We start from the raw sequence: 14,448 nt of genomic DNA, 5'->3' as shown, positions 1-14,448 counted from the left end.
GTTTGTGTTTGAGTGAGCACCTAAGCTTGGTACGAAAGTTTTAAAAAACCCAGTCACAAAACCCAACACTGTCCCATCCATGCTTTTTCCTCGTGATGTGTAGACAAAGGGCAACCATCCATTTTTGTATTAAAACCTAGCACCCTTTGGTTGCTTCATGGTCTTTCAGTATGCAGAGTTATTGAATTATTCGTGTTATATTTAACTATCTGCTCTACATTGTGTTTTATGTCCAACACTGTGTTTCTTATCATATCAATATTTTGGGCTATTTCTTTTAGTGACAGTTCTTTATTTTACTAATAGTCTCTCATTTAGCACCCAATGACAGTACTACATGTTTTCGCCAGTCATTTTACAAGATTGCAAACGTGGCAAGGCAACACTATGATGAAGGTGATGTCAATTTCCCACGACCATGCATGTGCACAGGTTATTTGGTTAATAAGGAGAGCTGGATAATGGAGTCGTGCATAAACAGGGTTCTGTGTGGCCAGGGCCATGGCAGAGCTTCACTGGCAGTGGGGGCTGACACCACAGGGTGCCAGAGAATGGGGCAGCTTCCCCATGGAAGAGCTCCCCTGCTGCAGAAGCTACTGCCCCAGGACACAAGGTAACAGGGCAGCCTCCCCACAGAGGAGCTCTCAGGCATGGGGAAGCTGCCCCAAGGCACAGGGTGCCAGGGAACTGGGCAGCTGCCCTACAGTGGGGCTAGCAGCAGAAGCTGCCGTCCTGAGATGCTGGGTGCTGGAGAACAGTGTCCTATATTTTGTGGGGCTATTTGTCCATTTTCTTACAAAAGTCGAGATGCCTGTGGGACAGCTTAAATAAGGGACAGTCCCAGGAAAAACAGAATGGATGGTCACCCTACTTCTGTTGCCATACTGACACAAAGTAATTGACAACTGACATTTTTATGCACAGCCGCAGCTGCAAAGTTTCAGCCAAATCCTTGCCAGGTCTACTTACTTGCTTCTGAGGTTACGTCTGCACTACCAATGTTGACATAACCCAAGTGAATCAGGGACGTGAATAAGCCACCCCCTCCTGAATGACATAAGCTACATGGACGTAAGCGCCAAAAACGACAGCACTATGTCAGCGGGACAAGCTCTTCTGCCAACATAGATGCTGCCACTCATGGAGGTGGGGGAGAAGAAAGTGAATTAATGAAGTTGACGGGAGATCTCTCCACTCAGCTTACAGCAGCTACATAAGACAGGCTGTAGTGGAACAGCTGTGCCACTCTAAGCTCTTTAACATAGCCACAGCCTGAATAACAGCACCATGGTAAGGTGTTTTGTGTAGCCCTTGCTGCAAATGGAGTGGCTGCATATGCCTATCTGTCTTGTTTAAGCGCCCTGGCTCCAGGTGCTGGCCTGGCATTTGGGAGAACTCCATTCTCATGGCATTATATTGTTGTTAATTGCTGCATCCCATTTCATACTCGGCAATCTTTCACATGTCTAGCTAACTACTGCATTGACTGAATTTATTTACCTCCTGTTTGTTCTGTCAGCAACTGCAAATTAGTAATGTCAGCATGAGTCTGTGTGCGCAGTTAGCATGATTAGACCCCATAAAAGTCCTTTTGTCAGGATTCTGGCTGAAGTCTACGAAAATTTCAATAAATCTGTCCAATTGTTGTGATATTTATGCACTTTTTCTGCTTGTAATTGCTTTTACTGCTTATTGCCACATACAGAGAGCACAAATAGAGGGAGGAAGAAATCTGTCAAAAATACCAGCTTTGGGCCCTGTGTACACACCAGGGAAAGAGTCCCAGTGAGGACCCACCAGCACAGCTTCCTTGTTGCAAGCTGGCACGTTAGCCAAGATCCTGCAGAGAGTGTTTATTCTGGGGCTCAAAGAGCACCTCAGAGAGCAGACATTTTTCAAAGCAGAGCATAGGGAATTGCCGTGTTGTTTATGGTTAATAAGACTTGTGCATGTGACTCATTATCCTTAGTGTATATCGCTAGAACCTCATTGCCATGGCAAAGAGCTGGTGCCACCTCCGAATGCTGTATCTAACTGCAGGCTGCTCAGATGCTGCCACCCATCTTTTGAAAACAAAGCCAGCACTCTGAATCTCTCTTTCAATGACCGCTTAGATCAGCAGTTACCATTTGCCACCTGGCCTCCATGAGCAACCACAGTAATGCTCAGGTTGACAAAGCTAAGCATAGACTGAAAAAGATGCTTTGTCATCATTATAGCACCAAGGGTTTGACTGATTTTATTATGGGATGGTTAGGAAGGTAGTTAGCAACCTGGGCAGAGCCTCACCCTTCCCCTTGAAGAGATATTTTTGTGGAATCAAGTGAAACAAGGTTTAGTGACCCTTATGCCTAGATGATTTTTGTCCATATCATATAACTACAATGCCACGTCCATTTAATCAGTTCAGAAAAAGTCTTCAGGTATGTCTACACAGCAGTGTTATTTCAAAATAAGCTATTCCAGGAAGACCTTGTTTCAAAAGAACGTTGTTACACACAAAATGCATTTCAAAATAGCTCTCGGCTATTTTGAAATAGAGTGTCTACACACAATAGAGCCTATTTTGAAACAGAGCCATTGGAAGCACTATGGCTTATTTCAAAATAGATTCTATTCCCTGTCTACACAGCTCCTATTTTGAAATAGCTATTTTAAAATAGGTGCTATTCCTCGTGGAATGATGTTTATCTACTCTGAAATAAGCCAACGACTATTTCAAAATTATTTGGAAATAGCGGTTGCATTGTGTTGACACAAGCAAAGTTATTTTGAAATAACTTTGCTGTGTAGACATACCCTTAGACTGGAAGAGCCTCTGCTCCCTCATTAATTAAAAACAAAACTTCATACAAAACACACAATACTTCCCTTTTTTTGGATCACCTAAAATTATATCATCTTGTTTTGGAAAGATACAAACAATTTTAAAATAGAGTTAACACAATAGCATGGTAAAATTGCTCTCCCTCCGTGGCTAGCATGTTGTCTTTTTTTATTTTTTTTAAAGCTACCCACTGAAACGAGATTAAAAGTGGTATGTGACTGACTGCATCTAATGTTTCTCTGACCACTGTCCATGACCAAAAAAGGCAGACACTTGAAAAATCCCTCATGCTTGATTTCTAATGTCTGATCCATTTGGAACCAGCAGTGATAATTTTCTGCCTACTTTTTTCCCCTCACAGTTGACAGTCAAACTGTATTATTTTTATCCCCTGACTGTGGAATTGTAGAAGGGGCAGAGTTCTAATTCAACAACAAGAAGTATTAGAAATTACAACCAGCACAGGAAATGTATGGGAGCTAGTAGGGAATGATGTTGGACGTCAGGCAGAAGGATGCCTTTAGAAAAAGGAATCAGAGATTATAAAAACTGCAGAGATGATCTAACACAACATGCAGATGTGATCATAGTCTTGTGATATATTACCCTAAAATGCAGCTTACTTCATAAAGCAATAAGAAAATAAGGGAATCTAATTCTTTGCCACCAGGATTAAATATAAAGAAAATAATCTCAAAAGTGATCAACTGAGCACATTATCCTAAATACTTTAAGAATAAATCATTTCAAGTAAATAGCTCAAAAGCTCTCTAGTCTAATCTAATACTATGAAAACACGATTCATTTCTAAAAAAAAAGAAGAAATCAATGAAATGACCAATGAGCAGAGTTTGATGCAAAGGAAATACAGTATTGCAATCAGGTTAAAGTCTTTGCAACTCTGCCTGGCAGGGGAAAAATTCTTGTCCTCAATTTGTAAGGTCAATGGACTAGCTCCAAAATTAATCCAGGTCATATTCAAGAGCACTAAAATATCCCCTCAGCATCAAAGCAAACCCTACTGTAACATAGCACAAAAGAAAGCTGCATAGCTGTATACGTGTATTTAAGAAATCTGGTTTAGTGCCCAGGAAAACTGACACCTCAGCTGCCAAGGGCCTGTGCCCATGCAAAGTCAAGATAGCAGAACAGCTACTGTACAGAATATTGCTGCTACTTTTCTAATTAATGCTATTTCTTTGCAAACAAAACAAAAAAAACCCACACCACCAGCTAAGTCCTTATTATCGAAGAGCGTATTGATCCCACCATTAATCTGTACATTCTCAGTCAGATGGCCTCAGCCAGTGACCTTGATGTGGCTGAATCCTTCTACTCATAGCAGGAGGAACTGACAAGCTTTGTATATGCACATAAATGAAGGACCTTGAAATGCACACAAGACTGCAATTTACTCAAAAGACTCTAGGGACATTCAAGTAGCAGGATGATGAAAGATTTAGCCCTTAATGCAATTCTCTCTAATACTATATTTCTTTATAATACATATATTTTTAGGCAATTAATGTTGTAACTTTTCCTTTTCAACACTTGCACATAAAAGAAAAGAGTTTTTATTGTTCTCCCCCTCCCCCATAATTGGTATTCTTTAAGATGAATTGCTCTTGGCCATTCCATTCTAGGTATGTGTGTTCAATATGTGCAACAGCATCAGAAGTTTGTCCCTTAGTGGTAGCCACAGAAGACCATCATATTCTGAGGCAAGGAGCAATTCAGACACAGCCACTTTCAGTAAAAAGGAACTGAGGTTGTGAGGAGCCAGCACCACCCCTTTTACTATGGCATATGCGTGCTAGTCCTGAGGTGTCAGAGCTGGTGCCCAATGGAGATCACTAAGAGGAAAACATCTAGTACCAGCACATGGGGCAAGCACACACACATAGAATGTAATGGACATGAGCAAACTTTCCAAGAACTGACCTTTAACGTGTGCCACTACAAACACTAGGATGCTACACTCGCTGACACACTATTTGGCATCACATTAAAAATCAGATATTAACATCGGGCTGAATAGCACTATTAATATTATTTGTATTTCAAAGACAAAGAGCCCCAGTCATGGACTAGGATCCTGATGTGCTAGGTGCTGTACAAAAAGACTATTTTGCTTAAAAAATTATTAAAAAAAAAAACAACAGTGATTATGTAAAATCCATATAAATAATTACCCTCCCAGAGCCTCTGACAACACTGTCTTGAAAATGCTCCTTGGGGGAATGTCACCATGCATTCCAATATGGAAAATATGCTTCTAAGTATGGGTATGACATAACTGGAATATGTTTTATGAGAAATATTTCATACTAGATATCACAGGTAAGGTTGCAATCTACTGAACTTGATTATTCCATTTGTAGGCACCTATCATTCCTGTATTTGAAGTTAGAAATATGAAGTATAAGCATGTGTTACTAACATAGTCATGCTAAATGAGGGCCATTTAGTAATACTCCAGGATCTTAATGCCACAATACTCCAGACAATGATCTGCAAATAGCCCCGTTTTTTTTTCCCCTATGAGTCTTGTAAGAGGGGAAATAATGGCTCCTACATATGGCTATATCAACTGGTACTGGCATTCATCTTGGATGCTGTACTTCTCCACTGAAAGAGCGAAAAAGTTTAAACTTGAACACAATGGATTCCCACCTTACACAAATCCTATTTAAGGGTAGGCATTTAAGTAATTTAAGTAAAATTCCACATGAGCCAGTTATTCTATAAAAACCTGCCACGTTGTTTCTTGTATGTTCCTCTGAGGTGCAAGATACAGGCCACCAACAGCATGTGGACTTGATGGAGCACTTGTGTGATCAATTGTGGTAATCCCAGCCTGCGTTTTTAAATCCAGGTTCTGCACCTGACTTTCAAGAATATTATGGCTTATGCGCAAACACATTTTAAAAATAAAAACAATTTCAGATGCCTCTTGGAAGCACTTGCAAATGCTAGGGTGGTGGGATTTCTTGTCCGCTGCAATCAGAAAAGCCACAGATGCTAACACACTTTACAGACGATGCCACCCTACACATAAAAACCTTGCCAGCACTAAAGAGGGTTTATTTTTTTGGGTATAGGAGGAGGGAATCCACTCTCACTACAGGTGCTACCACAAATTTGGTGGCATAAAAGAGGAACAGGGAGGCTGCAGCGGCCTCAGGAATTTCCCCACCATACCGACACCCTGACATGGGCCATGAATGGGAACGGTAAGAGACTAGTAAATTGACTCCCAGCTAGACACAGTGCAGACTCTGATCCACTTTGTTTTGCTATTAATGAAAATAGCAGCTTTGATTCTAAATTAGATATCTGAAATAAAAAGGGCATTCTTCACTGGACCCCATCAGTTTCCAAAAGATCCACTTTAGGCCTAATATAGATTGATTGTTTCCCTTTCATTTGGACCTTTATCTTCATTTTATGCATACTTTAAAATCTAGCAATAATTGATAAAGATACCAAGGTTTAACTGATTTCAGGATAAGCATTGCTTCAACCATTTAAAAACCAAAAAGAAAAATCAAAATTTGAGATCAGGTACCTGGCTAAGGCAAGTGCCCTGTTTACTCTTTCCTCGAGTCCTGCAGTTCCCAACGCCTTCCACGTCATCCAAAATTTAAATGCATCTGGTCGTCTGCTACACTGGATAGACTTGTCTCCTGTGTCATAGCTGACATCATAGAACTTGTCCTGCTGGAAAAGGTAGGAGGCCTTGGCAGAGTAGCAGTTCTTAAGCAGGTCCTATTTTCAAATAAAATAAAAGTTTAAGACTAGGGGAGGATTTTGGTTGAAAGATACCATTCAATTACGAATACATGTAGAGTATAAGCTTGGCTACAGATTTTAACATGGATTTGCAAATATCTGGTTAAGTGGCAGCTGCACTGCATATGTTCTAAGTAGATCATGAAGCCTGTAAACATGAAACCTTACTGGATATAATTTCATATAGAGAACACAATCCATTTTTTTAAAAATTTCACTTGGGACTGACTGAAGGCACATTTTCTATTTTGTTTCATTTCTCTACATCTGTTGTAAGTTTGTGAAATGGTACAAGGCATCTGACAACACTTTTATTAAAAGTCTCTATTTCTGTAACAGAATGTACAGGTTTTAATCTGCATTACAATACATCACAGATAACACCCTTGAACTTGTAATAATATAGAAGAATACATGTCAAGACAAAATTCAGGGGATATAAAAGTGATATGAGTTATCTACTGACATACACAGAATAAACTCTGTTAGGAGGATGAGAGAATAACAAAAGGTAACACCACTCATCATTATGTCTTTCTCCTTCTCAACTTATGCCTTCAGTTCCCCTTCAAACATTTATGGACCTGCTTGAGGGAAACAAAAAGGGAGAGGTGTTCAAGGTGGTTTGTCGCAGGGACTGGACATGATTCACGTCACAAGCTTCCCAGGTGGGCCAGCAAACCACCACTCTGTCTCACTTCTACACTGGCCAGCCAAATTGGCCTTGTAGGGAGCAAGCTCATGCTATGACCTTGGGAAGAGTGGATCTCTGGCTGCTCTTCCCTTATACTGCTCAGAACAATAATGTGCCTCCTCCATACCCATATGTTAGAGCAATAGATGGAAAACCACAAATGAGTCCTGTATTTGTACGATTTAAGAAACCACCCTCTTCGTCCTTTTAGGAGATTGAGAGTCATGGTGACAAAGGCAGGAAGGTGGAATCTCAAATCATGCAAAAGAACAAGCACTGAGTTTTTTCCAATCCCTAGTGTTTTTCTTATGCCTTAACATTCTGAATGGCTCCATACCAGCTACAGTAGTGTACCTATACAGCCACTGCATCACATGAAGTCCGTTTTGCAAAGAAAGTTTGCTCTCATAGGTGGACATCTGAGTCCACTAACAGAACAGATAGTGCTATAGTTTGAAAAAGGAGTGTGGTTTGCTTTGGCTGTAAGGACTGTGCGTCAAAACCCTGCAGTAGTGTTTCAGCTGTGAGGTTGGGGCATTTTTTAGGTCATTATAGGGGTTCTTTTGCCTACTTGGCTTAATCTAATTCCTGACTCCCCCCTGCTTCTGCCCCTCTACTCTCTGATTTGCTCACCTTGATAATATTTTTCTGATTTGTCAACCTTGATTACTATTTTTGGTTCTCTCTGCCTTAAATATTGAGTATGTTCTGGTATGGCTATGGTCTGAAGAAGTGGGTCTGTACCACAAAAGCTCATCACCTAATAAATTATTTTGTTAGTCTTTAAAGAGCTACTGGACTGCTTTTTTGTTTTCATTGTACCAGTTAGAAAGTTAAATTGCCCCATCTCTAGGCTTTAGCTGCCTCAGACCCCAAATCCACCCCCATATCCCCAAGCTTTACCCCCCATACCAGACTTAACCCTTCGCAGCCCCAAACCCACCCTGCATCTCTAGGCTTTACCCACCTCAGCCCTCAAATCCACCCCCTACGCCCCTAACCCCAGGATTAGCCTGCCTTAGCCAACCAGCTCCTCTAGCTACATGTACTGCCGTTGCTCCTCCACAGCAACTGCCTCCCCCCATCCCCACTGCTCCTCCCCCCGCCTCCTTCTCAGCGGGTCTCCATGGCTCCAGAAGGGGCAGACTCAGCCACCCCTCTCCCCAGCTCTCCTGATCACTTCCCCCACCTGCAGCGCACGCAGCTTCCTGCCCTGCCACACTGAAATAATGGAACTAAATTTAATTGGTTTAATGACTGGATCCCTCCCGCCACCCTGCTGGCTGTTAAACCAATTAAATTTAGTTCCATTACTTCAGCACAGCAGGGCAGGGAGCCACAAGAGTAGTCAGCAGTGGCAGCACCCAGAGCCACAAGTAACACCTTAAAGACCCGCAGGTTTCTAACCCCTGCACTAGTATAATGTGCTGAAGTAATTCTGCTGAACACAAACACCCCTGTCAGTTTCCGAGAGTATGAACTAGGTCATCCTGCAGCTGATTTTTAGGCAGCATAGCACATTCCTGGGACAGACAGAGAAGGAATCAAACCATATGGAAGAGCTGGGAGGGATGAAAGAAACAGGCCAGCACAAGGCAATGAACAACCGGGAGAGACGAAAGATCAGTGGTTGTCAGTACACCTAACATTTAGCGCAAAGGAAGGAAACATTTAGTCTGGTTTAATGAAAGCCACCTAAAGACTCAATACTGATCCCATTTGAATGAATGATAGTTTTGCCATGGACTTGGATGGGAGTAAGATCAGTGTCTAGGAACTGAAGACTACTTCATCATGCATCTGTGTGACTGAGCAGCTTATTTAATGATCTAAACGAATTAAGTTACAGGAACACCATGTGCAAAACTCAATCCTGGCATAACTCTAGTAAGTTTAGCATCCAGGGTGAATTTGGTCCCACATCTTTTTTTTGTTGCTGTTCTTTATCAATGTCTTTGTGACATTTTATACCCTTTTTACAGCTCTCTACTTTGCTCTGGAGAGTCTAGTAAAAATAATTTGCAATTGCTTCCTAATTATCTCCACTTTCACAACACAGCAATGACACCTTTAAGTTGCATTTAAAATGCTAACAGAAGCACTTACAGAACTGTCTTTCACTAGAAGAGCACAGCACTGTATTCCTGCCATCAGCATTTTATGGGGATTCCAGGCAACAGAATCAGCCCTGGGGAAATAAACAAAGAGGGGAAAAAATAAGTGATTACACTACAATCATAGTATTAGATAGCAAAAAATGCACATGTAAAATACGAATACTTGAAATAGACTTCTAGCTTTTTTCCCCACCTATTACAAATGTTGTGGCATTTTTAATTCAAAACAATATTTTGGACATACTTTGCCCCTTCCCAATTAACACCCTTCCTAGGTGTTCCCATGAGCCATTAAACTATTTACCTGTGAATACCATCTAAAAGCTTGCGATGCTTCCTTGACATCAAAGCTGAGCCACCCCAAGATGCCTGTTGAGATATTTACATAACCAAGACAATATTATTTGTATATTCTAAGGTTCTATAAGTACTCCTATTACACTATTTTATAAAGCCCCAATACCACCTCTGTTTCAAAAGCAGTACCGTTTTAAACGTGTGAGATCCTTGCTCACAATGCCAAATTCTGCACTCAGTGACCTCAGTCCAACCATACTGCCATCAAATTGGTTGCCCTGGTGTCAAAGGGGACCCAATTCTCAAAATCTCACTCACTCTAACACTTACCTGAATAGCCCCATTGACCCTAATGTCAATATTCTCTCAGTCAGTCTACTCTATGCAACTTGCAGAGTCAGGCTCAGTATTTGGACCACTGACTGTTACTGTAGAATATAACACCTGCAAATACATGACAGCAGCACAAAGGGTCTGAAGTTGCATTACTGGAAAAAAAAATGGACTTTTCAACATGGATTCAGTATGAGCAGGATTTCGATCCCGAGTACATAACAGTTGCAAACTACTATATATTTTAGAGACTTGGTGCATGTCTGCCCATCCATGAGTCTGTCTGTTCAAGAACTGCTCCCAAATGGTAAGAAGCAGGCCCATCAAATTTGGTACGCAGCTTCCTCTTACAACTTAATGAAAGGTCAGGGTTTGGTTGAGCCAGGACACTGGGATGTGCCTGGAATGTGACTGTTTCTCATCAAACGGAAAGGGAGAGGCACCATAGCCAGCACAGTTATACCCACGAATGACTACAGGGGGACAGCAAGCGCAAGGGAAAGTTAAATCCTTGAATGACCCCAGGAAGCAGCGGCCAGCGTGGCCCCCATCACTCCATACTGGCTTTGGGAAGCAGCTGCCAGCCAAGCCGCCTGGTTCCCATCACCTTGGGCTGGCCCCAGGAACTGCGACCACCAGAGCAACGCAACTCTCACACAGTGAATCTCCTCTACCTTTCAGACCCCTGCCTTCAGACCCCTGCCTTGAGCCCCTGCACCCCTTGCCCTGACACCTGCATCCTCCATCCCCGGTCCTGAACCACCCCAAAAACTTCCCAGCCCCCTCCCCTGGGCCCCCCACCCTCTGTTCTGACTCCTGCACCCACCACCCCATGCCCTGAACCGCCCCCCACACCTCCCATCCCTCCTCTAAGCCCCCAAAAGGGCTCAGTCAATGCCAGTAAACCCCCTAATGAATCAATAAGCATCCAACATTAATGTAGCGGTTCCATGCCAGCAGGCAGTAAAGAATCATGACTGCATCACTCCAAAGACGACTCTCGGAAACACCTGAGGAACAAGGATTGAACTGAGGGAACGTGCTGGACCTACGCAAAAGTGTTGAAAGGAATACCTGGGAGTTTTATGCTGCAAGCAAGTGCAGCTTGCCCCTTTAGAGCCTGCAGCCAGCTTAAATCATTATATATCGTGAGAATTTGGTATTCACATTCAACCTCTTTGGTACATTAAGTTTACACTGCATCTTTGCTCATTTGCTAAGTAAAGTGCTTTGATCAGTCTGCTATTCCTCATATCACTTAAAATCTATCTTTGGTAGTTAATTTTTTTTTTCAAAGCCAGTGTGTGGATCATAACTTGGAGCAGAAAACATCATATACATATTCTGGACCATCAAGAGTACTCACGCTGGGCGTGAGAGCAGAGGATCCTACTGGCTATACTCAGAGCAGCCTGGAAGGCCTCAGGGCAGCAGTGAGAGGGCTGACCCCCACCCAGGGGGCGGGAAGCTGCTCTCCCTCTCTGTGTACAAACCCCATCCTTGACATCGCTTCTCCTGCCAGCTGCACTAAGACGCAGCTCAGAGGGACACGTGGCAGCAATGAGCGGGCTGCCTTCCCCCGCCCCTCCCAGGGGTGTTGCTCTCACACTTTGTACAAACCCCAGCCCTGATGCTACTTCTCTGCACTCCTGCCCGGTGTCCACTGATCAGATCTGCCCAGCCGTAAGTCATACCAGTTCATCAAATACCAGTTAAACAAGAGTTCACTGTGTCTTTCTCCACACTGAGGGAGCAGGGGCAAATTTCGTGAGCTTATACTGTGCAGTTCTCTGTGCAATGCAAGATGATACAATTTGGGATTTACACTCCCAAGGGATTTACATGCCTTGGGAATGGGGATGTGCCCTAGTTGTGCCTTCCATGCAGTGCTGATCACTGTACGTAGCTGTAGCTGCAGCTGCATGTGTCCCTACCTGTATGCTGGCTCCTAAACAGCGAAGGGAGCCCAAGTTAATGGGTTGGATGGGGTGCATCAGTGGTATCCCAATCCCAGGGGGCACCCCAAGGAGAACCCATCACTCTGAGCATCCACAATGTCCATTAACATAAGTGTAACAAAAGTAGAAATACCAGATCCATCTTTTCAGGATGCAAGTATGGGAAACGCAAGTATTCAGCACAGCAGCTGCGCTGTGGCAACTTCATCAGTTGGCCTATAATTTATTTATACAGGTTGAACCTCTCTAGTCCGGCACCCTCAATATATGACTGGTGTCAAATGAGAGAATTTTCCAGACCATGGAAAGGCAATATTGTCCAGCAGCATTACCAACACTTCCACTGCTTACTGGGATCCTAGAAGACATTTAGGGGTGAATTACAGCTAAATAACAGCAGAGAACACTGAGGCTATGACTACACTAGACCTAGCAGTTGACCGCTGATATGCAATTTTAGCTACGTTAATAGCATAACTAAAATCGACTTATCAGTGGTCAACTACTAGGGCTGCCCTCATGGAAGAAGGTCAATGGGAGCATTTCTCCCATCAACCTTCCTTAATCCTCGCCACTTGTGAGGAGTTCCAGGGTCGACTTTGACCCTGGAAAGTGTCATTTTGCGCACGCAGGATACAAAACCCCAGAAGACCAACCACAGTACAGATGTAGACAGAGTCAGGACTGGTGGCTGCTGCCGGACCCTGAGTGGATGATTTCAGAGAACCGTCCACAATGACTCCCAGATCACAGAATCATAGAACAGTAGAGCTGGAGGAGACCTAAAAAAGCCATCAAGTCCAGCCCCCTGCCCTAAGCAGGACCAAACCCATCAGATCAGCCCCGCCAGGGCTTTGTCAAGGCGAGACTTAAACACCGCCAGGGATGGAGACTCCACTACTTCCCTGGGTAGACCATTCCAGTGCTTCACCACCCTCCCAGGGAAAAAGTTTTTCCTAATGTTCAACCTGGATCTTCCCAACCACAACTTGAAACCGTTGTTCCGTGTTCTGCCATCTGTGACCACTGTGAACAGCCTCTCTCCAGCCTCTTTGCAACCTCCCTTCAGTAAGTTGAAGGCTGTTATCAAGTCCCACCTCAGTCTTCTCTTCTGAAGACTAAACAGTCCCAATTCCCTCAACCTTTCTTCATAGGTCATATGCTCCAACCCCCTAATTATTTTGGTCACCATCCGATGGACCCTCTCCAGTGTATCCACATCCTTCCTATAATTGGGGGCCCAGATAAGGACACTGTACTCCAGATGCAGCTTCACCAAAGCCAAATAAAGAGGAATAATCACTTCTCTGGATCTACTGGCAACGCTCCTCTTGATGCAACCTAATATGCCATTAGCTTTCTTGGCTACAACAGCACATAGTTGACTCACGTCCAGCTTCTCATCCACTACAACTCCCAGGTCCTTTTCTGCAGAACTACTACTGAGCCAGTCAGACCCCAGCTTGTAACAATGTTTGGGATTCTTCTGGTCTGAGTGCAGGACTCTGCACTTGTCCTTACTGATCTCTCTCATGAGTGGTAATAGCTAGTTTAGACCTACTGTATAGAACACTTACACCTACATCATTTGATTTTAAAAACAAATTACAGTTTTAATTGTTTTTTTCTAAATGATAAACCTGCCCAAACTAGGTGTTCTCTTGATCAACCATAAATCGGCACAGAAATGGGTTTTCAGCTTCAAACTCTATTTTCCAGGTACATAGGGCTGCTGTTTCTTTTCAGAATGGCCTCTAATCACCACAACTCCTGAATTTTATTTCTGAATTACAAATTCCTGTGTTTACTTGTTTTCTCTTTCCTATATCCATCATCGATCATATTGCCATTAATACTTAAGTTCTTTTCTGCAGTAAAAAAAATACTAATTTCACATTACTGAGCTTGAACAGACATGCATGGCTATACAAATAAATAAAACAATGAGGCTACAGCCCTATTACACAAATACCTCCTGCTAAAAGCTTAAATATACCACAGCTCCACTACCAGCCTACGATAAGAATGTCATGTTTACACACATCACCCATTCATGATTGCGCAGGACACTGTCCCATCCTCTGAAAATCAAACCAAGTTCCTGTAGCAACTACAGCAATTGCACCAGTTAAATTTTTCTGAATATTAAATATTTTTTAGCTTCTTAATATGATTTAGCAGCTGGAAACGAGGAGAGACAGCTCTCCACAGGTCGCTAGCAAATAGCTCCCAAACTGCAAGTTAGGAATCACATGCCTAGGAGAACTAGCAGATCAAAGATGTTAGAGCTGATGTTAAGCTTAGAGGAGCTTAGAGGTGGAAGTAACAGAGGTGATGTTGTAGTTGGTGTCTGTTACAGGCTGCCAGATCAGGGAGAGGAGATAGATGAGGCTTTCTTCAGGCAGCTTAGTGAAGCTTCCAAATCACAGG

At 42.9% G+C, this 14,448-nt stretch overlaps 1 protein-coding gene across 1 annotated transcript in view; it reads right to left on the bottom strand.

Moving 5' to 3' along the window:
• Positions 1-14,448, bottom strand: part of GADL1 (glutamate decarboxylase like 1) — a 76,902-nt gene that overhangs the window by 47,380 nt on the left and 15,074 nt on the right. The window contains exons 6-8 of the mRNA XM_074986126.1: positions 9,735-9,799; positions 9,420-9,501; positions 6,396-6,595 (exon numbers count right to left, since the gene is read on the bottom strand). Coding sequence (XP_074842227.1) covers positions 6,396-6,595; positions 9,420-9,501; positions 9,735-9,799 — 347 coding nt within the window. The remainder of the gene's footprint in view (positions 1-6,395; positions 6,596-9,419; positions 9,502-9,734; positions 9,800-14,448) is intronic.

The sequence above is a fragment of the Carettochelys insculpta genome, chromosome 2, assembly GCF_033958435.1.
Source record: "Carettochelys insculpta isolate YL-2023 chromosome 2, ASM3395843v1, whole genome shotgun sequence".
In the NCBI taxonomy this organism is placed as follows: Eukaryota; Metazoa; Chordata; order Testudines; family Carettochelyidae; genus Carettochelys; species Carettochelys insculpta.
Note: the sequence above shows the minus strand (reverse complement) of the source record. Positions and strands in the feature narration are given on the sequence as shown.